This window comes from Oncorhynchus nerka, linkage group LG22 (assembly GCF_034236695.1).
Source record: "Oncorhynchus nerka isolate Pitt River linkage group LG22, Oner_Uvic_2.0, whole genome shotgun sequence".
NCBI classification, from domain to species: Eukaryota; Metazoa; Chordata; class Actinopteri; order Salmoniformes; family Salmonidae; genus Oncorhynchus; species Oncorhynchus nerka.
This window is the reverse complement of record NC_088417.1, coordinates 56,865,276-56,892,191: the sequence shown is the minus strand read 5'-3', so window position 1 is coordinate 56,892,191 and position 26,916 is coordinate 56,865,276. Positions and strand designations below refer to the sequence as shown.

General features: G+C 42.7%; 1 protein-coding gene across 2 annotated transcripts in view; it reads left to right on the top strand.

The window, feature by feature from the left end:
* LOC115105400 (sarcoplasmic/endoplasmic reticulum calcium ATPase 1-like) overlaps positions 1-26,916 on the top strand; it is an 84,506-nt gene that overhangs the window by 5,079 nt on the left and 52,511 nt on the right. For both annotated transcript variants that reach the window (XM_029627398.2, XM_065007273.1), the window contains exons 2-5: positions 9,498-9,515; positions 9,899-9,981; positions 18,172-18,276; positions 20,631-20,769. In XM_029627398.2, the coding sequence (XP_029483258.2) occupies positions 9,498-9,515; positions 9,899-9,981; positions 18,172-18,276; positions 20,631-20,769 (345 nt within the window). The remainder of the gene's footprint in view (positions 1-9,497; positions 9,516-9,898; positions 9,982-18,171; positions 18,277-20,630; positions 20,770-26,916) is intronic.

Here is a 26,916-nt window from a genome sequence, read left to right as displayed (position 1 = left end):
TTTTTTGCCAACGTTTACTGACACCGGCCATATTCAACGGGTATTGAGCGTTCGTAAATTCCTCAGTTATTCTGTGCTCTGTCACACTTACGAGAATGCTCTGAAATCAGAATAGATAGCCAGAGCGAATTTACCAGCTACGTCTATCAACAGTTGTCACAGTGACATCATGAACATTTAGATTGAAATGGTTCCTTGCATAGTGGAGTCTTTTGTTTAGACATGTAGCTAGCTAGCTAAACAATGAGCCATCATCCAAGTTCATTATGTTACTACCCTGCATGAATCTGCAGATAGCTAGCTAGCTAACATTGAACCTGGTTCGTTAGCTAACATTAGGCTATAACTAGCAATGCAAATGGCTCTGAGATACGTATAATATTACTACACAGATCATACATGTAACGTTAGCAAGCCAGCTAATATTAGCTAGCTAACAGTACGCTTTAACATGTGATAACTACTTTGACTAAATTAGAAATGTGTAATCTTAAAATGTAGCTAGCTAAACTATTTTACCCTTATACATGGATGGACACTTCTCCATCTCAGTCACAGATTCCATGGTTGCCCTTAGTTTGAAGATGTAATCTGGAGACAGGTGTTTTATACAACAGCCTTCTGGGAGTTTTCTTTTTGACTCCCTCTGCATATTTGCAATCAAACGCCAGAATTCTCAGCTTTCCTTAGCTCAAAACTCAGTCTTCCAGAAAGTGGAGAGCAACACTTTTGCAGTTCTACTATATATCTTTTAAAAAAAAGCTGTGTTAGAAAGGATTACCTACACATACTGACCAGCTCATGTTATAGACAGAAACATGCTACATGGCAGACCAATCCAAACTCCTCCATTGGCATGTTCAGCCCACACATTATCTCAGCCAAACATGGCTAGCGGGAAGGTTCCTGGCTTTTTTTGTGGCTAAACCAACTAGGCTCCCGATTTAACAATTGTATTTACAGATGGCATACATGTTTGTTATTAAGGCACAGGAAAGTGCACATGTTCCAGAAGGCATTTCTGCCCAAAAACACAAATGCTGTGAAGTAGTGACATAAGCCTAGTTTCCTGAAACGAGTCACAATTGGGGAGGATTGGCTCGTGGTTATGGCTGGAGCGGAAATGTGTCAAATACATCAAACACATGGTTTCCTTGTGTTTGATGCCATTCCATTCACTCCATTCCAGCCATTATTATGTGCAAAGCTGTCAAGGCAAAATGTGTCTACTTTGAAAAATCTCAAATATATTTAGATTAGACACCTTTTGGTTACTACATTATTCCGTATGTGTTACTTCATAGTTCTGATGTCTTCACTATTATTATACAATATAGAAAATAAAGAAAAACCCTGGAATGAGTAGGTGTTTCCAAACTTCTGACTGGTACGGTAACAAAACTCTTCATGTTTTGATGTTTGTTCCTCATGGTGTTTGGCTTCTGTTAAACATCCTGTTTTAATTTGAATTCTGTAGCGATAATATATCATTGGGCAATACATTACTCAATATTACTCACATTTATTACTATTTCCTTGTTGGAAAAGGAGCATTAGTGTTGATGCATATCCTGTGACGCAGCTCTTTGGTGTATGTCCAACCCTGACTTCCACTGTAGAATGTGTACCGTATGGGAGAGTTCAACCTGGTCTCAGAGCATTATATGTTACTGAAATCTGTTCCATACCATTTAGTATGATATTTTTCATTACATTAGCCTACCAATGTAATAGGGGGTCGTACAATATAATACGAATTCTAGGATGTATAGTACAAATTGCAATTCATACAATATGTTATGAATTTGAAATACCTTTGTTAGAATTCCAATTTGTTGTGGCTAACGTTAGATAGGTGGATAGGTCGCCAACTTTAGCTAGGCTAGGTGTTAGTGGAAGGGTTAGCTAACATGCTACGTAAGTAGTTGGCTAAAGTTTCCTGTGACGAGATTAGAACATGCAACCTTTGGGTTGCTAGACATTTGCATTTTATGCCCAACCGACCACCCTACTTTAGTTTTCGCCTTAAATAACCTACTGTCTTATCCAACATAATGTCATACTAAACGGATCAAATAATGTAACATATCATACTAAACAGAGTTACAGGGATTCTAGTAACATATAATACGTTTTGCTCTGAGACCAGGCTGGAGAGTTGCCAGTTATCCACCATTTCTTGCCATACTACTTCCTGTCAAACTAACCCTGCCCCTTACACACTTGCACTCTTCATATCACTGTTTATTATTTTAATTATATTGCAATGCAACTGCAAATAATGATATTATTCCTTCCTCTTTAAATAGACCAGATGTATATAACATTTTGGACTTTTCTATCGGAGATCCGAACGGAGAGGCGAGTTTAACAGAATGTCTTTAGTCCTTGAGGTGTTGTCTGGCTCTGTTCTGTTATGCATTACTCTGCAGAGTATCAGGGATCCTGTGCTAACTTGTCCCTCTTTTTTTGATTCTCTCCTCCCACCTCTGCAGTCAGTCAGACTCCCTGCAACCTTCTTGAGATATATGTTGAGTCACTGAGCCATGCAGAAGCAGCTCAGAGCTGAGCTGCACACGCACCCACGTGTGTTTGATCAGCCATTCAGTCAAACTGATTAACCCTCATACTACCAACATATTTTACAGACATGGATTTCCATGGAACTATTGGGGGGAAAAAAACAACAATCATACCTAATTATCATGAAAACATCATTAGACATGTAAATAATGTTATCTGTAAAAATATATAACCTAAACAGCATAATTACAGCACATTTGCATATTCTGTAAAACAAGAATCTAAATGTTCCCTTAAATAATGTGCAGCTTTTTTCCAAAGTACACAATACACATTAGTACTAAAAAGCTGATGTACAATTTTGATCATTTTGTTTTTTAACATTTAAAGTAAACATAAACGTTTGTCATTTGTGGTAAATAAGAACTGGATAGAGGACCCAACCTAAATGTAAGCCATTTTAGCATGCCCATTTTTCCTTCCACCATTTTAAAGGGTGGGGATTCCTATGAGTTGGGAACAATCAGTGAATGATCACAGCGTTGTCTTCATCTTCAAATTGGGTGCTTTTGTTTCTAAATGATTTTAACAGTGCCATCTAGTGGCCACAATAAATGAATGGTTCAGGACTCCAACACTGCAGGTGGCAGTAAATCACCAAAATAAGATGTATGCATTTATCAAACACAAAATAAGAAAATTGACTACTTCAAAATGGAGATTGCCTCACTGGCGCTACCTGTGTGTTCACAGCCGTATAATGGGGACTGATTTTTATAATGATAATACTGTATCTCTATCCATCTCTGTGGGTAAAAACTACTGCCATTTAAAGGGCCAGCCTTTTAAATGTACTTAATTTTATTGACAAAGTGATCTATCCATTGCTCATGAGAGACAATCACCAAAAATACGGCTTTGTTTTATTTATTTACTTCAAGGGATGCTTCAGGATTTTGGCAATGAAGCCCTTTATCTACTTCAGTCCGATGAACTCATGGATACCCTTTTTATGTCTCTGCCTCTAGTATGAAGGAAGGTAGAGGTAGTTTCGCGAGCCAATGGTAACTAGCATTAGCGTCATGACTGGAAGTCTATGGTTTCTACTAGTATGTTAGCAGTTACATAGACTTCTAGTCATTGTGCTAATGCTATTAATCAATTGCTCGAAATGCTAGTTAGCAACTTCCTTCAGATTGCACGCAGAGACATGAAAAGGGTATCCATGAGTTCATCTGGGAGGTGCGTGTCAATTGGGCAGATAAGCCTGGTGTTAAACCGGTTCTGGGCTTTTGAATAAGTAAGAGATAAACATCTGGCCTGTCACAGCGGTGGCCCTGATTCATCTTCCTCAGCAACCCCACCCTTAGCGGTGTTGACAAAGTGTGTGTTTCTGGTTTTCAGGGAAACAGTATTTTCAACCTAACTTCCGTTTCTCCTGAAAAACGGAAGTGGGTCCTCCGCACAGGTGTCTTTCTACGCCTGCTACATTAGTTTAGTCACCCTGATTATGATTCTCCCATACAGATACTGTGAGTACTCCCCATCTGTACTGTAGCATAGTAATGACTGACCTACTGACTGAACTTCATCCCCTGCCCTCACACTAACCTGATAGGGGCTATCCCATCATGCAGTCACACAGACACTTACACACTCGTGCTTACACACCCCTGCCTCTCCTGGGAATGAAGGTGCACCCTCCTCCAACCTCCATTTCTATTAATATGAATGAGTGACATCCATGGCGTAGTCACACTATCATTAAAGTCTATGGCCCTTATCATTCACATCTAATACATGATATGGTTAATGCATGCAGACCTTTGAGACACACAGGAAGGTGCAAGAGTTCACCATTCTACCATTTCTAGACTTGATTTTGTATTCCCACAGCATAGCCACTGTGTCAGACTGGCTGGGTCTCTCTCAGACAGAGTGCTATAGCTGACTGCTCGGCTCTCTATGACCTTCTGCTATTTATTTGAATAACGGGCTATTTTTCTGAGTGCAGCACTAGACCAACTCTACGGGCTGACCGAGGGCATCTCCTGGCCACCCGTTTTATTATCCCACCGTAAATGTATTTTATTTCTCCTTTTTTTGTTTAACTAGGCAAGTCAGTTAAGAACAAATGATTATTTACAATGACGGCCTAGGAACAGTGGAATAACTGCCTTGCTCAGGGGCAGAACGACAGATTTCTACCTTGTCAGCTCGGGGATTCGATCCACCAACCTTTCGGTTACTGGCCCAACGCTCTAACCGCTAGGCTACCTGCCGCCCTGTATTTAACTAGGCAAGTCAGTTTAAGAACATTCTTAAACTACTGCCCGGGTGGCGCAGTGGTTAAGGGCGCTGTACTGCAGCACCAGCTGTGCCACCAGAGACAGCCCGGTAGGGATATCCTTGTCTCATCGCGCACCAGGGACTCCTGTGGTGGGCCGGGCGCAGTGCGCGCTAACCAAGGTTGCCAGGTGCCCAGTGTTTCCTCCGACACATATTGGTGCGGCTGGCTTCCGGGTTGGATGCGCGCTGTGTTAAGAAGCAGTGCGGCTTGGTTGGGTTGTGTATCGGAGGACAAATGACTTTCAACCTCCGTCTCGCCTGAGCCCATATGGGAGTTGTAGCGATGAGACAAGATAGTAGCTACTAAACAATTGGATACCATGAAATTGGGGAGAAAAAGGGGTAAAATTAAATTATAAATTTAAAAAAGAACATTTTAATTTACACTGATGGCCTGGCAACAGGGCTCCTGTGGGGCTGAGATTCAAAATGTAGGACAAAACACATGATGACGAGAGACCTAAGACAGCCAACACAGCATGGTAGCAACACAACATGGCAGCAGCACAACATGGACGGACAGTAGCACAAATGGAAAGAAGGTAGAGAACACAATACATCATGTGAACCAGCCACAAGTGTCAGTAAGAATGTCTATGATTGAGTCATTGAATGAAGAGATAAAACTTCATAACTTATTTTTTCTTCTTCTTGTAGCTCGTTCCAGTCGCTAGCTACCGTGTACTGAAAAGAGGAGCGATCCAGGGATGTGTGCTTTGGGGAACATTAACAGAATGTGACTGACAGAACGGGTGGAGGATGAGGGCTGCAGTAGTTCTCAGATACGATTGAGTGAGGCCTAAGAGGGTTTTATAAAGGTCAGCATCAGCAGTAAAGTTCACTCTGTTTCAGAGATGAGGTGATCTGTAGCTCTAGTCTACGGGGTTACGATGGTGAGCTCGCTGTTAGATACCCAGAGAGCCACGGTGTGTCCCAAATGACACCCTGTTCCCTATATAGTGCACCACTTTTGTCCTATTCCCTAAATAGTGCTTTGGTCAAAAGCAGTGCATTATATTGAGAATAGGGTGCCATTTGGGGCAGTGTGTAGTGTGGAGATTTATCAAGTTCCTACAGTACGCACTGTTATACGCATAAATTATTTTGGGTGTTTTTTTTTTGTTGGTTTTTTGTTGGTCAGACGCTGGTGACTTATCCAATGAAACACTGTTTTCCAGTAGTGTCCACAAGCAAATTACCCATGGCAAACGTTCACTTATTTACAGTTGAGGCCGAGGGCCACTATAATCTAGCCCTGTTGCTGTGCTTTCCATATTATGATGTGTAGTTTATTAGTCTGCCTAGTGATTACAGCTATAATGCTTTTAAAGGAGAAATTAAGGAAGTGTAAGTGCGTTTGAGTGTACTAGGAAGCTATAGTGAAAGCTTCTGTATCAGCACATCCCATGTCCTAGTCATGATGGTACATTTCCTGTTGCTTCTCCTGGCTCTCTGTTACTATCTCTGATCATCAGATCTGGGTTCAAAAACTATTTGAAATCTTTTAATTACTGTAAACATTTGCTTTAACCTGTCTGGAGTACCAGGTGGGCAGGGTTTGCACTTTTGCAAAGATACCAATTGGCCCATTGCAACAGGAAAGCTTGATCAAGCACCGCTAAAGTATTTTAAATGATTTCAAATAGTAGTTGAACCCTGGTCTTGGACATGGATCCCTCTGTTCTGTTGGCTACTGTAACCAGGAAGTGGTTCCCCTCTTGTTGGACTGGTAGTGTCAAAACAGTTTGGCTCTTGTTTTCAGTCTGTCTGCACTCTGCACATGGGGGCGGGGGGGCATGAGAGTTTGTTGGGGGGCGGGGCAGAAAAGGAGAGCCTGGGAGAGAGAGAAAGGGAGAGCCAGCAAGAGAGAAGGAGGAGAAAAAAAAAAGAAAGAGGCGTGGTGAAGTCTGTTGGAATGTGCCTGGGCAGGCTGAGGCTAACACAACCCAGATGACAACAGTAAGGAGGGAATCCTTGGCACAGTGCACGCTGGGGAACCCCATTCAACCCCTCCAGCCCTCCCTCCCTTGCTCCTGGCTAGCAAGCCTCCCTTTGTCTCTTTCCAGGCCAGCCTTCAACAAGTGGGGAGGCACAGTAAGAGGGACATGGGCATATTAAGACTGGCGGTACAGGGAAAACAGCGGGACAGTTTCCTCTAGTTTGCAGGAGCCTCTGGAACTGAGAGGTTCTCCATAAGGGTTTACCATGTTCAGGTCAGAGAACTCACCTTGAGTCTCTATATGACGAAATACGTACTCATTTACATTGAGTCATCGTAGCTATACAGATTACTCTGTGAAAATGAGGCAAAAATGATGATGAAAAGACGCAAAAAAATATTTGACAGATAATTGGTTAGGAACTAAGAAGAAATGCCAAGCTGTAAGGCTATGACTGAAATTGCGTATTTTTTTTGCATTCACTAGTTGATATTTATGGTGCAGTTTTCAATGGCAGTTTTCTCTCCTCTGCTTCATCTTACCCCTCCACTCTGCCTACTCGGATAACATAATAAGTGGAAACAAAGACAGACTGTTCTTCAAAGCACAATAACCCCCTTTGTATTGCTACAAGACATTACATTCTCAATGTACTGTACGGACTCTGTCAATACAAAGCAATTTAATTAAAGGGCATTTTAACATGAAATGATTAAAATACTTCTACTTTTTCCTTTCCTTCTGGTCAGTCAAAGTTGGTTGGAAGAATTTAAAAGATCCTGATTTAACTCTAATTCCAATGGTCCTGAAATTGTATTATTTTTTATTTGAAATTGTATTCTTTTTTATTTCCGTGGCATGTGTGTGACGTTTGATCCCCATGTGAAACCTCCGATGCCGTCCTACTGTAGCAGAATCAAAACACAGGATTTTCATCGTGCTTTTAAACTGCCAGGATTTACAGTATTAATTTAGAGTAAGATGTTTTTTTATTTTTTTATTTGACCCCTTTTTCTCCCCAATTTCGTGGTATCCAATTGTTTGTAGTAGCTACTATCTTGTCTCATCGCTACAACTCCCGTACGGGCTCGGGAGAGACTAAGGTTGAAAGTCATGCGTCCTCCGATACACAACCCAACCAAGCTGCACTGCTTCTTAACACAGCGCGCATCCAACCCGGAAGCCAGCCGCACCAATGTGTTGCTCGGCCCGCCACAGGAGTCGCTGGTGCGCGATGAGACAAGGACATCCCTACCGACCAAGCCCTCCCTAATCCGGACGACGCCTAGGCCAATTGTGCGTCGCCCCACGGACCACCCGGTCGCGGCCGGTTACGACAGAGCCTGGGCGCGAACCCAGGGACTCTGATGGCACAGCTGGCGCTGCAGTACAGCGCCCTTAACCACTGCGCCACCCGGGAGGCCAGAGTAAGATGTTTAGCACTCAATGTGAGTTAGTGTTTGTGTGCTGACCACAGTATTGATGGATGGTTGGTGCTGTAAAGCGGGGTGGTTGTGGTGGGTGTTGTACCATAGCTATAGTTGTGATCTCCATTCATTGTAGGCCAGCTGCAGTGTGTTCTGCTGCCTGTCTCCCTCCCACACGCTTCCTGCTTTGCGTCCATTGCCACACACACACACACGCACGCTCAGGCCTGGGAAGTGACTAAACAACAGTAAACACCCACACTCCATGTGTTACACAGCACATATACACACTCCATGTGTTACATGGCACATACTCCTTGTGTTACACAACACACACACCCATTTGTTACACATCACTCAAATTGTACAACTACAGAAGTACAGTCATTTCAGTATTCAAAATTCTAATAGTCATCAGTTTGTCGATCAAATTTCACAGTACATGACGCTCAGCCTCATCAATTACAAGTACCAGCCTCATCAATTACAGTACCAGCCTCATCAATTACAGTACCAGCCTCATCAATTACAGTACCAGCCTCATCAACCAGCCTCATCAATTACAGTACCAGCCTCATCAATTACAAGTACCAGCCTCATCAATTACAAGTACCAGCCTCATCAATTACAAGTACCAGCCTCATCAATTACAAGTACCAGCCTCATCAATTACAAGTACCAGCCTCATCAATTACAAGTACCAGCCTCATCAATTACAAGTACCAGCCTCATCAATTACAAGTACCAATCCAAAAGTTTGGACATCACCTCATTCCAGTGTTTTTTCTTTATTTATTACTATTTTCTACATTGTGTGCCAAGCCTTTTGCCTAATGGTGTTTTAGAGGTTGAGATGTCCAAGTTTAGGTCACCTAGCAGGACAAATTCAGACTTAAGGCAGGTAGGGTACAGGCTGATGGACGACGATAACACCCAGCAACAGTCAACAAAGAGCTAGTAGAAAGCTTAATGCTTAAAACCAACAAATCAAATTGTTTGGGGACAGACTTGGTGGCGACAACTGAGCACTGAAGGTGTTCCTTGGTAAAGATTGCCACTCCACCACCTTTGGAAACCATAATACACATGTCAAACGCATTTCAAAGCCTATTCTAAGTTAATCAAAAGGTATTAACTTGTCTTTGTTTGTTCTGTTCCCCCTCCCTCTCTCTGTTTTACTCTTTCCCTATCTCTCATTCCAACTCTCTTTCTCCTCTCTCTCCATTCCTCCATGGATATGGTGATGTGACACTGACAGAGCTCCCGGCTGAAGAAGGTAAATATTGACCTTTCCAGTGTGATTCTGGAGCCTCCTTCATAAGCTGACAATTAGCCCTATAGCCTAGGGATCATCTGTGTTGTACTAGAGAGATACAGTTAGGGAAAACCCTCAGAGTACACACGGACTGTTGTAGCACTACCCATATAGATACATAGACACACTGTCAGTAGAACAGGGCACCATAACTGGAAGAACACAAGTATGCCTATAGAAGTCCCATATCATCAACAGATGGGGAGCTACATTTACTGTAGTTCAGATTATCATATGTACAGTACTTTTAGGCCTTGACTAAGTTGTTAGGCATGTGTGACACGATGATGTATAGCCGGACAGCCATGTGACTGACTCCATCTCTCTGTGTGTCTGTATTGCAGGCAAGTCCCTATGGGAGCTGGTGGTGGAGCAGTTTGAGGACCTCCTGGTCAGGATCCTATTGCTAGCTGCCTGCGTCTCCTTTGTAAGTAACCACTGTAGACCAGAATACCCATCAACAGGATGTATCGCTGACTTCTGCTCATCACCATATCTCTGTTTGCTCCACTCATTCATATTACATAGAGTTGAATGTTTTGGGCTTTTGCACAGTGGATGCGTCACTGAACGTCTGGCTTTGCAGCTTGGCCGATAGCGACAACTAGTCTGCTCTGGCCTGACAGTAGGCATCATGTAGCCATAATTCTCTGGCCTGACAGTGGGCATCATGTAGCCATAATGCTCTGGCCTGACAGTGGGCATCATGTAGCCATAATGCTCTGGCCTGACTGTGGGCATCATGTAGCCATAATTCTCTGCCTGAAGGCAGTGCTTAGCATACCACCTCTGTATTTCCAATAATATTGAAATGCAAATGGAAAGTTAAGACATTTGAAATTCCTAGATTTTCCTCAGCTCTGCCTGCTTTTTAAAATAAATCTCTGAAACTGGAGACTCATACATCCCTCACTAGCTTTAAGCACCAGCTGTCAGAGCAGCTCACAGATCACTGCATCTGTACATGGCTCATCTGTAAATAGCCCATACCTCATCCCCATACTGTATTTATTTATCTTGCTCCTTTGCACCACAGTATCTCTACTTACACATTCATCTTCTGCACATCTACCATTCCAGTGTTTTAATTGCTATATTGTAATTACTTTGCCACCATGGCCTATTTAAATAAAGGTGAAATAAAATAACTAAATACTGCATAATATCACTTTAGTATTTAGAATAATACCAGATAACCTGCACTCTGACACATACAATTCCTTGAAGTGGAACTGACAGAGTTTTTACTACTTTGCAGATATGCAACACAGACAATCAAAATATAACATTCCCAGTTTATGCTACCAAACCAACTTTATAAGAGGTTTTAAAAATATGTTATATTTAACTCAACTTTCCATGATGTACAGTAAGGCATTGTTGGCAAAATAGATTGATGCCGTTCAAAGCATGAGTCATATAATTCACTAATACGTTTCTTGGTAGTCCAAAAAATATTGCTAACAGGTTGTAAATCACAGCTGGCCTAGTACAGTACATTGTTTGCTGCCTCCATTTGGGATGCACTGTTTCAGTTTCAATGACTCAATATTTTTGACATAAATGGACAAATGTGACTAAGACTGGGAAAATTAATACAATGAAACTAGCAAGGGCAATGATCATAACGTGGCTAATAGGCTAGCGTATCTATTTATGTACCAAGCTAAAAACACAGCCTAATGTTAGCTATATAGCTAGCTAGCTGCTAGGAGAATGTAATTTCATGCAATTGGAAGTGGGTGAGTGACTGACTTTCCCCTCATGTCGTTTTTTGGTGCCTATACACAGCTAGAGATGCAGGTGTTATTTGGTTAGCTAGCAAGAACTTCAACGACTGTTATACAGTTAGCCAGACAATTTGCAAACACGAGATATGCTATCTCCGATTTCAGAGCACTCTTTTCTTAGCTCTGGCACACTCAGACCTGATGAATTTATGAACTCTCAGTATGACCGGTGTCAGTAAACGTAGGCAAAAAAAAGTAATAACGTAAACAGCCTAGCCAGCTCTGCTACGGCGAGTAAAATGGTCAGAGAGAGGTGTTCTCTCATCTGTGTCTGGAAGTAGCTAGCTAGCCAGTTAGCTTAGGTGCTTGGTTGGGACAAGCATGCATTGGCAGAAGGATGAGGAGGCTACAATTCCCCATCGTTTATGAGTGCAATTTTTACGGTCAACTAGCTGAAAAACTTTGAGAGTTTATCTACTGTTCCTTCGTTAGATTTGAGTTCATCTTGCTGTGGCTAGCATTAGTTGTTGATGTGCATAACTGAGGGAGCGAGCCTACCTTTTTCATGGTTGTTTGATCAATAGGACTGTAAAGTTCCCAAATGTAAGAGGACTCCCGTAGTGTTAACATATTTGTGGAAATCCATTCAGGCGTATTTTGTGGCTTTTGTTGAATGCGGTCTAGCTAATGATCTAAAGTTATGCTGTTGCAACTGCCTGTAAACAAACAGTCCAGTTCAAGGTGAGTTATGGCTGGCCAGTGTGGGAAAATGGCTTGTTTGTATAATGCCTGCTGTAGCTCTGATTGGCTACAGCACAACGGTCTGTGTAGACTCCGGTCTTCGACGAGACAATGGTTTTTTTGTATATTTTATTTGCTGCAGTGTCTATTAATTGTCTAAATGTTCATCCGCTTTCCCACTCTATATTGCTATAGATATAGATTTTTCCATAAATGCCTTACTATATGTAATTCCCAAACATTCTAAGAATTTATGAAACTGTGAAAATAACCATATCTAATTGCTTGCTGATCAGAACATGTTTAGGAAAGTGTCATTCCTCCTGGGGTGTATATGAACAGATTTTAATAAGATTTCATGTTGCTAAAATGCTGTCAGTTCCACTTTTAAATAGTGACCCTGTTTTGGGCCAGATGGTAAGGTAGAGCGGGATGGGGTGAGTGTCACGACCAAGGGAAACCTGCCTGGATAATTATTTTATTTCCATCTATTACTGTTACTGTCCCCAGTGCCACAGGATGGAATTACTGGGCACTTCTGGGAAGTAGGAAAACGTATATGATAGAGTATCTGCACTAATTGCCTGTGTGTTGATCCTGATGCCTGGTGTTTTTAAGTGGGAGGCTGTGAGTCCAGACAAGCCTGGGGTGGATTGGGCTGCCTGTGTGTCTGCAGAGTTAGTTTTTCCTACTTTTAAATGTAAATGTGTTGTTTACAGTGCAACAGAGCCCCTGTTCCATTCAACTGATTTACAGCTCCCAAAGCTTTACTAAACTCAGGAAAAAAAAGAAACGTCCTCTCACTGTCATCTGCGTTTATTTTCAGCAAACTTAACATGTATAAATATTTGTAGGAACATAACAAGATTCAACAACGGATACATAAACAGAGCAAGTTCCACAGACATGTGACTAACAGAAATTGAATAATGTGTCCCTGAGCAAAGGGGGGGGGGGGGTCAAAATCAAAAGTAAGTCAGTATCTGGTGTGGCCACCAGCTGCATTAAGTACTGCAATGCATCTCCTCCTCATGGACTACACCAGATTTGCCAGTTCTTGCTGTGACATATAACCCCACTATTCCACCAAAGCACCTGCAAGTTGACAGACATTTCTGGGGGAATGGCCCTAGCCCTCACCCTCCGATCCAACAGGTCCCAGACGTGCTCAATAGAATTGAGATCCGGGCTCTTCACTAACTGTGGCAGAACACTGACATTCTTGTCTTGTAGGAAATCACACACAGAACGAGCAGTATGGCTGGTGGCATTGTCATACTGGAGGGTCATGTCAGGATGAGCCTGCAGGAAGGGTACCACATGAAGGAGGAGGATGTCTTCACTGTAACGCACAGCATTGAGATTGCCTGCAATGACAACAAGCTCAGTCCGATGATGCTGTGACACACCGCCCCAGACCATGACGGACCCTCCACCTCCAAATTGATCTCGCTCCAGAGTACAGGCCTCGGTGTAATGCTCATTCCTTTGACTATAAACGTGAATCGGACCATCACCCATGGTGAGACAACCGCGACTCGTCAGTGAAGAGCACTCTTTGCCAGTCCTGTCTGGTCCAGCGACGGTGGGTTTGTGCCCATAGGCAACATTGTTGCCGGTGAGGACCTGCCTTACAACAGACCTACAAGCCCTCACTCCAGCCTCTCTCAGCCTATTTCAGACAGTCTGAGCACTGATGGAGGGATTGTGCGTTCCTGGTGTAACTAGGGCAGTTGTTGTTGCCATCCTGTACCTGTCCTGCAGGTGTGATGTTCAGATGTACTGATCCTGTGCAGGTGTTACAGATGGTCTGCCACTGCGAGGATGATCAGCTGTCTGCCCTGTCTCCCCGTAGAGCCGTCTTAGGTGTCTCACAGTACGGACATTGCAATTTATTGCCCTGGCCACATCTGCAGTCCTCATGCCTCTTTGCAGCATGCCTAAGGCATGTTCACGCAGCTGAGCAGGGGCCCTGAGTCAGTAGAAAGGTCTCTTTAGTGTGCTAAGTTTTCATAACTGTGACCTTAATTGCCTACCATCTGTAAGCTGTTAGTGTCTTAACGACCGTTCCACAGGTGCATGTTCATTAATGGTTTATGGTTCATTGAACAAGCATGGGCAACAGTGTTTAAACCCTTTACAATGAAGCTCTGAAGTTATTTGGATTTTTACGAAATATCTTTGAAAGACAGGGTCCTGAAAAAGGGACATTTCTTTTTTTGCTGAGTTTATATACCAAGCAGACTTTGAGCCACCGAGGCTGGTTTCACTACAGCTCCCACAGCTTTACTATCGTTGCTGTCTGAACCTTGTAGCTCCATTTTAGCATATTTTCATTGTCTTACATGTATTGAAGCAGTAGCTTTCCTCAATGTCCTTAACATTTCATGACTAGGACCACAAATGTATTCGAAATAGCTTCTAAGGTTTTGAAACTATGTTCAGTAATGGTAAAATATGGTAGTTTTTTTTTCAATTTCCTGAAGTTTATGTTTTGGAGATGAGGTTTTCTTCAAGCAGACTCTGAGCTGCCTCGGCTAGTTTCTCTACTCCCACAGCTTTACTATATACCAAGCAGAGCTGCGTAGGCTGGTTTCACTACACCTCCCACATCTTTACTATATACTACACCAAGCACTCTGAGCTGCCTAGGCTGGGTTCCCTACAGCTTTATTATATACTGTACTACACCAAGCAGTCACTGAGCTACCTAGGCTGGTTTCTCTACAGCTCTCACAGCTTTACTATATACCAAGCAGCGCTGAGCCGGGTTCACTACTCAGTTTCCTGAGAGTACCATAATTTCCCTCCTGAATTTGAGAGCACCCTGTTTGAAACTCCCGTACATCCTTTGAGACTTGATGCTGATGGATTCTTTATGGATCAATCATATCAGTCAGTCATTTAAAACGGTTGTTGGAAAGGACAGTAGCAGTAACTTTGCCAGGCCTCTCAAGAGAACCGCAACGTGAGCTCCCAGTGCAGTGCCTGCTAGTGCTGGTGGAGAAAGTGACCTGCGTTAGTATCTGAAGGAGAGGCTAACCTATATAAGGGCCGAACCTCAATGTGGAACACCTTTGTGTGCCTATTTGAATATGTTAATAGAGATATTGACCTGCCCTGAATCTTTGCATGACATGAGAATAAAGAGCCTTGTAACCAGGCGACAGGAGCAGAACAGAGGAGAAAGTGTTGCTGTGTTTTGAAGCTGGCTCCAATATGATATAATCATATACTGTACATTACTATGGAGAGAAGTAGCAGAAGAGGGAGAATGCTCAAGTCTACCATTGTCGGCTCAATAGCTGTTATATTGGACTGGACACAATGCTTACGATAGTTTTGTAACGTTAAATACTGATAAGGCTACCTTTTTACTCTAATTGTTTTTACTGATATTGTTTTTGAGCCAATTTGATTACTATTATCCATGTATAAGGATAGAGAGTATAGACCGGGCCATACCAAGTCAATCACTACAGGTTCAAAGGTAACAGAAGCTGTGCAGAGCTGCGTTGTAGTGTTAACACTCCCCGGAACATTTCACTTAAACTCCCCACCGGAGACCAGGGTTCAATCGATGCGTCCACCCTTTTTCCCGCTTGCTTGTTTCCCCACCTCATTTCATTACTGTCTGAATAATGTGTTAAAACACCCAAAAATATACACTGAGCGTCATTTTTTTTTTTTTTAGGATCACCTTCCTAATATTGAGTTGCACCCCCTTTTGCCGTCAGATCAGCCTCAATGAATCTGTGCATGGGCTCAACAAGGGGTTGAAAGCGTTCCACAGGGATGCTGGCCCATGTTGACGCCAATGCTTCGCACAGTTGTCATGTTGGCTGGATGTCCTTTGGGTGAGTGGGACATTCTTGATACACACGGGGAAACTTTTGCGCTTGTAAAAAAACAGCGTCGTAGTTTTTGACACACTCGACCGGTATGCCTGGTACCTGCTACCATATCTCATTCAAAGGCACTTAAATATTTTGTCTTGCCTATTCACCCTCAATGTCACACATACATAATTGACTTTTTTGTTGTTTAGCAGATGAGCGACTTACAGTTCTGAGTGCATACATTTTCATACTGGTCCCCTGTGGAAATCGAACCCACAACCCTGGCGATGCAAGCGCCATGCTCTACCAACTGAACCACATGGGACCCCATTCCATGTCTCAAGGCTTAAAAATCCTTCTTTAACCTGTCTCCTCCCCTTCATCTACACTGATTTTTAGTGACCTCAATAAGGGATCATAGCTTTCACCTGGCCAGTCTGTCATGGAAAGAGCATGTTGTTTCTGTTTTATCCACTCATTGTATTTGTTGAAGGTCACAAAGTCTCACCCAGTAAACCGAGGTGAACATTTGTACACTTCCTCCATTCAAGGAAAGGTTAGCTTGCCTTTATTTATTTTTCCATGGCATTATGTGAGAAAGGGAGTGTAGGTTAAGGTTCTGGGTTGTACAGGAAAGGAGGGAAAAAAGTCAGTGGCCTTTTGAATTGGGTTAAATTTGGATCTCATTCTTCTCTTGTTCTCCTTACACATCTTGGTAAACCGTCTTTGGCATTGTTTTTTTTTCTCTTCCGTTTGTTGACTCTGTGTTTGGTTGGCACTTAATGTTAGAAATCTGGACATTCAGTCTAAACTTAGGTGGAGATTTTTAAATGTGTGTAGGAGTTGGTCTATTGCTTAATGTATAAGTTTAGGTTTGTGGAGAAACCCCTGTGATAAGTTGAAATGGACTCCTGCACTGATACCTTAAACCCTGTGTAAACCTCAGCCTTCTCATCATGCTTCTCTCTCTCTAACTCTTGTCTGCTGAAACTAAAAAATATTCGCTAAGTGTCAGAATTGCAACGGAAACGTGTGTGCGTTTCAGCTGGCTAGGTAGGCTGAATGAAAGGACTGATCAGGAGTTGCCCCCCCATCAATGTTCTCTACACGGAGCAGTAGAGCGGAGGGAAGGGGATATTTGCGGGCCCCAAATGACTGTGAATGATGAGTTATCGACCGGGGCTTGAGCCACTGATCTGCCGTACCTCGTTCTGCTCGCTCCTCCTCACTACTCACTGTGGAGGGGATAACTTTTACTGTGTATGTGGTTAAGCTCTGTTATCACCAATGGTGCATCTCGTTTTCTCCTCCTCTTCGAATCCACAGCATTCCGGTGGTGACTTTGTGCACCTTCTCTCCCACATATACATAAGGACCTAGCTTTTAATGTTGTTAAAGTCCACAATTTAACCTACAGAAATAAAAGAACAACCGGAATAGCTAACTGCTATACAGTTGTTGAAATCTGTGTCCCAAATGGCTGTGAAAGCCCTATGGGCCTTGGTTAAAAGTAGTGTGTTATGCAGGAATAGGGTGCCATTTGGGGCGGCAGGTAGCCTAGTGGTTAGAGCGTTGAGCCAGTAACTGAAAGGTTGCCGGCTCGAATCCCCGGGCTGACAAGGTAGAAATTTTTCGTTCTGCCCCTGAACAAGGCAGATACACCCACTGTTCCCCGGTAGGCCGTCATTGTAAATAAGAATTGGTTCTTAACTGACTTGCCTAGTTTAAAAGAAAATTACATGACAAATGTGGGATGCACCCCGAACCTAGTGGAGAATGTTGCCCTCAGTTTTTTGGCCACTGCTGACCTTTATGCAGAAATGCTACCCCTTCCTGCCTTTACACGTCATCCATTTCCCTGCTGCCATTTTGGGTCGGAAGGGGCTTTAGTTCCTATATAGTATACGTACTACCACTCACTATAGGTGGAGACGGGACCAAGCCACAAGGAGACTACACCCTCTACAAAGAATTTCTTGCTGTTGATAATTTGTGATTTTTCAAACTGTTTTTATAGAGCTATAAGAGTTAAATGTCTTTTAAAGCTGCATAAACAATGTGTGATGTTCACAGATACAGACCAATATATTAGGTCAGAACTAGGGTCAAAGGCGACGGAATTGCTGTACACTGATAATGGTTCTCTCGAGCCAGGAGACTCATGTTGAGGCTACGCTCTCTCTCTGTCCAGGAGACTCATATTGAGGCTACTCTCTCTGTCTCTCTCTGTGTGTCCAGGATACTCCTATTGAGTCTGTTTTATCTGGAGAGGAGACTCATATTTCTCTCTCTCTGTCTGTGTTCCAGGTGCTGGCTCTGTTTGAGGAGGGAGAGGAGACCATCACAGCCTTCGTAGAACCCATCGTCATCCTGCTCATCCTCATCGCTAACGCTGTGATTGGAGTCTGGCAGGTGAGACCCTCTCTTAGTGTGTTTGTGTGTGGATGCATGTTCACCTGAAGAGACTCATATTGAGTGTGTATTTGTTCTCAAAATGTGTGAGGTATGATGTCACCGTGTGTGCATTTTCAGACCATTTATATTTGTGTATCCTTTGCTCACCTGTGTGCGTACAGTATTGCTCCTACCCAGCTGGTATTTGCCTGGAGCAGATAACAGATGAGATGGTGCTAAAATACAAGGTATTATGGTGTGTCACTTAGGGTGAGGAGGTCATTATATAAAGTGTCCTTTATCCTATACGGAAACCATAACCTCTGTTTGGCTTTCGATCATCATGCGTGTCAGCAGGGCTTTATTGATGTACTTTATTGTAGGTCAGGAGAGACTTATCAATCGAAACCATGGAACCCAAGTTTAAGACTACAGCCAATGCCAAGCTCTTGGAAAGCTTTTAAATAGCCCCGTTGGCCATGCATTAGTGCCGAGACGATACCAGTATCGTGATACCTGTTAGTATCGTGGCAATGAAGCAAAACACAAGGCAGATTTAACATCTTTAGGAAAACAGCCCTAATGTTGGAAACAAACATCATTATGTTGTCATCCAGAGTCACATTTATTTATTTTCCAAGTTATAGCACACTATTTGACATACAGCAGGTAATTAAAGGACCAAAGAGTTTGGTCTGCTTTGTGTTAAAATTTTAGCCATGGAAAGATACTGGTATACGTATGACAATGTACATATCTGCTTCTAGAGGTGCCAGTAAAACAAGCCATTTATGACATGAATGCCATTTCTGTAGGCCTTTTAGTCTGTGAATGATGACATGTTGTCTGCAACCTCTGGTCTTTTGGCCCTCCCACCCCTACGGGAAGGCAGCTTCTGCTCAGCTGTCCAAGCTCTTCTCTGTCCTAGTACCCCAATGGTAGAACCAGCTTCCCCCTGAATCTAGGACAGCAGAGTCCCTGTCCATCTTCCAAAAGCACTTGAAACCCTACCTCTTCTTAAATAATCACCCTCATCTCAATTGAATAATACTAATAATTCCTCAACCAACACTTCCACTCTACTCCGTAGAGCTCCAAGACAGGATTATGTTGAGTCACAGATCTGGGGAAGGGTGCCAAAGAACTTCTGCAGCATATAAGGTCCCCAAGAACACAATGGCCTCCATCATTCTTAAATGGAAGAAGTTTGGAACCACCAAGACTCTTCCTAGAGCTGGATGCCCAGCCAAACTGCGCAATCGGGGGAGAAGGGCCTTGGTCAGGGAGGTGACCCGATGGTCACTCTTCAGTAAAAGGCACATGACATCCCGCTTGGAGTTTGCCAAAAGGCACCTAAAAGACTATGAGAAACAAGATTCGCTGGTCTGATGAAACCAAGATTGAACTCTTTGGTCTGAATGCCAATCGTCACGTCTGGAAGACGCCAGGCACCATCCCTACAGTGACGCGTGGTGGCAGCCGGATCTAGGGAAGACCTGAAAATAGTTGTGCAGCGACGCTCCACGTCCAACCTGACAGCGCTTGAGAGGATCTGCAAAGAAGAATGTGAGGAACTCCCCAAGTACCGGTGTGCCAAGCTTGTAGCGTCATATCCAAGAAGAAGATTACAATGCTGTAATCACTGCCAAAGGTGCTTCAACAAAGTACTGAGTAAAGGGTCTGAATACTTATGTAAATGTGATATTTCAGTTTTTTTTAAACCTGGTTTTGCTTTTTCATGTATTGTGGTATTGTGTGTAGATTGATGAAAAATAAAATTTAGTCAATTTTAGAATGAGGCTGTAATTTAACAAAATGAGGAAAAGGTGAATGGGTCTGAATACTTTCAGAATGCACTGTACAGTATGTGGTTGTCCCACCTAGCTATCTTAAGATGAATGCACTAACTGTAAGTCGCTCTGGATAAGAGTGTCTCCTAAATGACAAATCTAAACTTGTCTTTGTTCATTTCAGTCTGTAGATCTGCAGACAGATAGTTTGGTGTTAATTGAAGAACTTTGAAACGAAGCCTAATCAGAATAGGTCCCTGAATAGAGCACTTTGACCCTTGAGGGATGGGTAGGTAGAATAAGATGTGTGTTAAGAGGTTTTAAACTGGGTTTTTAAGGAACAATTTGAGAGGGAGCGAGCTTGAGTACACTGGGTAAGATCAGTTTGGATATTTAGTTTGTAGACATCGACTTTCTAGTAGGTGTTCATTTTGGGATTTAATTTCAAGTTGACAGGAATATACAAACGCTGTACCATGGTACAAAATGGGGCTTCAGTAAAGCATCAACCTTTTGGCCTTTGTGTTGGTATTGAACCTGCCACTCGTTTTGTCCTCCTCATGCGCTCTCTTTGTGATCCAGGAGAGGAATGCAGAGAACGCCATCGAGGCTCTCAAGGAGTACGAGCCAGAGATAGCCAAAGTGTACCGCATGAACCGCAAGGCAGTCCAGAGGGTCAAGGCCCGGGAAATAGTGCCTGGGGATGTTGTAGAGATTGCCGGTGAGTAGAGGCTGTCCCTGGTGTCACAAGTTGGGGGAACGGTCTTTTCAGTGGCAGTCTTTCTCTGTTCCCCCTCACCATATGCATGCTTGCCCTTACCCAACACACACACACGCACACACTCGTGTGTAAGGCCCCATTTCCAGTGCTGGAAACATTGCTCAAAACTAAGTTGCATAACAGCCTTTCCTCTGGGCCCACAGGTGCCAGCCAGGACCTCAGCTGTGTGTGTGCACGCACGCTAAACTGCAAAGTGGCTGTGGTCGTCCCTGTATTTAGGGCCCTATTTGAATTTCCCTTGGCTTTTCCATGGTCTCAGTTTTACCACCTGGTCACTGCTGCTGGCTGTTTGTCAGCTATACACTCACTCACACTATGCCCTCTGTCTAAAAGTAGTCTTGTTGTCTGGTTCCAGAACATCTGTGTATCTCTCTTTCTCACACACACACACACACACACACACACACACACACACACAGTCTCATAATCAAAGTGATTTGTGTTTCTTTGTGTAACCCTTGACTTTGCCTTTAATGATCTCTCTCAGAAGCAGCAGCAGAGTGTCTTTGGGAGGTGGGATAAAAAGGGGTAGGATGGAGGGATTGAGACTGGAATCACAGTTTTCATTCATAATCACTGCACTGCGCACCTCACAACAGGGGAAAGGGATTGCGTGCTCTGAATGGGTAACGTGCTAGCTTGAATGAAGCCACCGTGTTATTGTCAGGTAGCATGGATTTGAGAATGAAAGGAATTCAACCATTGACCGACTGAGGATTTCAGATGGGAGGCTGTTTCTTTTTCCTTTTTGCGATCTTGTGTATGTTTCTGGTAGAGGAGGAGAGAGAAAGGAGGAGAGGTGGTGTAAATGACATGCCCCAGTGCCATAGGAAACACTCTTTGTTCAGGTGTGTGTGTCTGAGCTTGTGTATGCGTGTTGACTGTCAACCAGGCTGTGACAGGCCCACATTTAGTATTTATTAGGATCCCCAATACACTTCCTGGGATCCTAAATGTACAATAGAAAATCCACAATACCACATTAGTGTGTAGAGTGCGTGTGTGATTTCACTGCTCGCTTGAGTTACTTGATGTGGAAGAGTTCCATGTAGTCATGGCTCTATGTAGTACTGCATGTGTCACATAGTCTGTTCTGGACTTGGGGACTGAGAGGAGACCTCTGGTGACATGTCTTGTAGGGTAATTATGGATGTCCGAGCTGTGTTTAGCTGTTTTGAATTGCCAGTTTAGTGCGTTCAACACATCAATGCCTCTCACAAAGACGAGTAGTGATGCAGTCATTCTCTCCTCTACTTTGAGCCAGGAGAGATTGACATGCATGTTATTGGCCCTCCGTGTACATTTAGAAATGCCAGCTGTGCTGCTCTGTTGGTCAACTGTAATTTGCCTATGTTCTTCTTTGTGGCACTTGACCATATAACTGAGCAGTAGTCCAGGTGTGGTAAACCTGTCCTTGTAGAACTCTTTTGTTGATTGTCTGTGATAACGCGCTGCTCTGATTTCACAGACCTCTCCCCATCTTAGCTACCGTTGCATCAATATGTTTTGACAATGTCAGTTTACAATCAAGGGTTATAGTAAGCCGTTTAGTCTCCTCAACTTGCTCAATTGCCACATTATTTACATGATTTATTACAATATTTAGATGAGGTTTAGGTTTTAGCAAATTATTTGTCCCAAATACAATGCTTTTAGTTTTTTATATATTTCACTTGCTATGCAAGCTGATGTGTATAATGTTGAATCATCAACATACCCACAGGCTTTACTCAATACTAATGGTAGGCCAGTAGTGAAACATTTTAAAAACAAGGGGCCAAGACTGCTACCTTGAGGTATGCCAAACTACCTGGTTTACGTTAGAGGCTTCTATTAAAGAATACCCTCTTTGTTCTAGGCAACTCTCGATCCACGATATGGCAGAGGATGTAAAGCCATAACATGTTTTTATCACCAGCAGACAATGATCGGTAATGTCAAATGCTGCACTGAAGTCTAATGAAACAGCTCCCACAATCTTATCAATTTATTTAAGCCAATCATCAGTCATTTGGGTTAGTGCCGTACATTTTGAGTGCTCTTCCTTATATGCGTACTGAAAGTCAGTTTATTTGTTTACTGTAAAATAGCCTTGTATCTGGTCAAACACTTTTTTTTTTTCCCCAAAATGTTTATTAAGAGTTGGTAGCAGCCTTATTGGTGGGCTGTTTGAACCAGTAAAGGGTGTATTGCTATTCTTGTATAACGGAATGACTTTTGCTTCCCTCCAGGCCTGAGGGCGCACAAGTTCATGTTGGCTTAGATTGAAGAGATGGCAAATAGGAGTGGTGTTATGTGACATGAGCTATAAAAATAGGTTGCGCTAGCTGATCAGCTTTTTTTTATAGTCAAATATTGGTATGGTCTGTTATTGGAATTAGAACAGTGGTCACCAACATTTTCTAAGTCGAGTCATTTTTTGCAGTCAAAAAGCAAGTATATTTAAAAAATAATGATGTAACATTTAACCTAATAAAAACAGTTCTGTAAGAAATTAGGTTTGTGCAGTAGGCCTAATACATTAGCACACCATATTGGCTATATGCCTGTCCTGCCAATATTGTTATTCTCAGACCATATTATATTTCAAACTCAAGCTTTGATTACAAAATAGATCAGTCTGTGTAGCATTTGAGGCACAGCTAAGCACAAATTGAAATATTTTGCAAATACTTAGCTTTTTTTTATTTTACTGGACTAATGTTACCTACATCTGATGGTCATGGTGATTTCAAGATAACTGGGAATGCAGAAAAAACAAGGTCAAATCATGGTCCCTGCTCTTTCCTTCCTTTCCCCCTGGTGAGAGGGGAAGGTGACAGTCTTTCACCTGATGGCGAAACTCGAGTCGCACCGCATCTGCCTTATGCACAAATACATGTTGTTCCTATGACCAGAGAAAGTGAAATATTCCTTGATATTAAAATAGACACAACGTGCTGCTAATACTAATAAAAACACAGGGCTATCGATACTGGACTCACGAGTGGCGTAGCATCTCAGTGCTAGTGGCATCACTACAGAGCCGGGTTCGATTCCAGGCTGTATCACCACCGGCCGTGATTGGGAGTCCCATAGGGCGGCGCACAATTTGCTACTCATTCCTTGCAGCTGCAGCGCAAGCAGAAGTAGGGAGAAGTGCATTTTATGTTTTGTAATAGTGTTGAATAAACAAACAGCCGCTCTTTGCTGTGTTATTTGACAGTCTCTCTTGTCATGATTTTCAAAGTTATGAAATCTTACTTAGGCTAGTATCAAACTTGGCTATGGCCGGGGTCATGGAATCTCTGTAGGCGCGATGATTTGAGCTATCCGATTGGCCAGCGCAGCAGGCGCGCTCCATTTTAGACACTGGTCTCCTGGTCCACCAAGTAGGTGGCATTTAGTCTTTTCAGACTAATTTAAATGGTTCAAAATGTGAACACTTTGCTTACCTGGTGTGCAGGGCTTCTGAATCAAGTGCACCTACCACCAACAGCACAAATGAAAGCCTTTCAGCCTTTTATGGTTGGCTTTTCTACAGAAATGTTTGGTGGTTGACTACACATGCCTTGACCGGTTGGCGACCACTGCACTAGAACAACATGTTTTCTGACCAACCAAATTAGTTTGAATGTCAATGAAAGTGTAAGCACTCTTTTAAAGCCTGACTTTCAGAACGAGTCCTTGGCTAGCTAAAAGTCAACTGACAAGCTAGCTAACTAGCTGTTTAGCTTGCTAGGACCCCCACAAACTTGTTTTTAGACATATTAATCAGCTAGCTAGCAAGCTTCGAGTTATGCCATATAACAGAAATTATGTATGTTACAGTAGCACTGCATTGGGATGTGCAGAATGCTAACTTCCCTGCCCTGAAAACAGACATTTCAGGGGTGATTTTCTCTGAACAGCTGATCAGGGATACCTCTGTTATAACTAGCTCTAGGAAATTAGCTTTAACAATTTTGAGAATTGATATACAAGTTGTACATTGTTTTGAAGCTTTGAATCTCTTTAAAAAAAATGTATATAGCTCAGAATGTATGTTGGGGTCAATGGTCCGTAACTATCCTTTGTAATTGTCCATCCAAGTTGTCTGTACCAGGTGGTTTGCCATTATTGATAGACAACCAATCAGTCTCTTCCACACTCACATTATAGAATACTAAATTACAATGCTTGTCTTCATAATTTGGTCAGTTATGAATGGATATGAAGGTTCACAGTTTGTTGTTCCACCACCGGCAGAGTACAAACACACACACACACACGGAACATAATTGGGATATTTCCAGGCTCTGAGATCTAGCTACTCCGTTCCTGTTTATCTCCATGGCAATCTGGCATCTTTAAGCTGGAGTGGAGAAGGAACTATTTTCTGTTGAAATGGGGTGTGACCCCCATCTGTCCCTGGCACCAGGGTCTCCTCTGTGGATGGCTAGTCAGAGTATCACTCCTCTCTCTCTCAGCAGCTCTATATACAGTAGATGAATGATGACGTTCAGTTAGACTTGCCCACCCAGTCCCTGCTGACTGGCTGCTGAGTAGAGGGCAGGGCCCTCATATTGTTCATGCAAACGCACGCATGCACTCACATGGGCTGTGAGAGGACATAAGTTAAAGCTAATTTCCTACCATACAGGATAGAGGCTTTCAGCTTCGTATAGTGTTCTGCATGTATTGTCTGAGCAGATGAAGATCAGAGGGATATCTACCCATCCCTTTTCTCTGGTTATTAAGTGCTATTAGACATGAGTAAGCACTCAGGGTTATGTATTTTGTCTCTCAAAAAGTGTCAGTATCTTGAGAAGCGACTATGATCCTGGCTAAAAACATGTTCAGAATTTGAGAGAAAAAATGACTTGCAGTTACATTTCTTGTCTTGATGTGCATGTTGTTCATCTGTCTTTCCTTTCTTGGATGTTGGATTAGCAAGTGTCCATTACAGTGGTGGCTCCATGGGAACTCAAGGCGAAGGGTAGAACAAGCGATCTGGAGGGATCAGAAAAAGGACATTCTCAACCACAAGTGCATTTGAGGAGAGAGGGGGAAAAAAATCAATATATTTACACTAGTTTCCACCCTGCTTGCCTGGGTGGTTTCACATGATCTGAAGTGTCACGGTTATGATTGTGGAACTTTCCCAGCTTTTCTTTCCCAGCTTTTTTATTACAGATGGAAATAGTCTGTATACTCGACAGGCAGGGACGTAGGAACTTTTTCAAGATACTTAAATCAAATAAGACCATCAGATCAACCAGGGTTTGGTCTGATCGATACTTAGTTACAGGAGTAAAAGTGAAGTTAAAGCTAGAACCCTTAATGGCTACATCCATTTTTGAACTTATAAATTGAATAATATACCCATTGATTCTTGAAGAATATAACTTATAAATGCCTCATGAGCGTAGTTCAACTGTCACACTCCACGAGAGCCCAAAATATGTTTGTTTTTCTCCAATGTTTGTAAACGATGCAAATGTAAGCAAACACTGTATAGCCTCAACATGGTTAAAAGTAATTTTGATTTCATGGATGGTCAGTCATTGCATCCATAGCTCTTTCTATGCATTTGAGAGTGCTTACATTTCTCCAGGCCCATCCCTCTGCTTTTTAGCAAAACGGAGGTGGGGGTCTCTGCTTTATTGTTTCAACTGCGTATTCTGACTTTAAAGGGATAGTTCACCCAAATAACACAATTACATATTGGTACGCCAGGTAAACAAAACCAAAGCATGGATTGCTGTCATAACTTCTCCATAGACTGCTTACAGGGTAAGAAAACCAATATATTGTTTTGTAATTTGGGTGAACTATCCCTTTTAGCCCACTTTACTAGATGAATCGCAAGGTTCCATCCAGACCCATTTGATGTTGATGCCTGGTATTGGGCCTCATACAGTAATGGCGTAGGCTGCATTATGGTATAGTATGTATTCTTTGTCTGAAATAGAATATGTTCTAATGCTCCTAGTATTAGCATTTAGATTGCGTCTGGGCAAATCTTAATAGAGAGAGGGAGAAAGATGGATAGAGATGAGTGGGAATGAGAGAGAGAGGGAGGGAGAGTGTCTGTGGGAGGCGAATGGAGAAGAGCGAGGGGTGAGT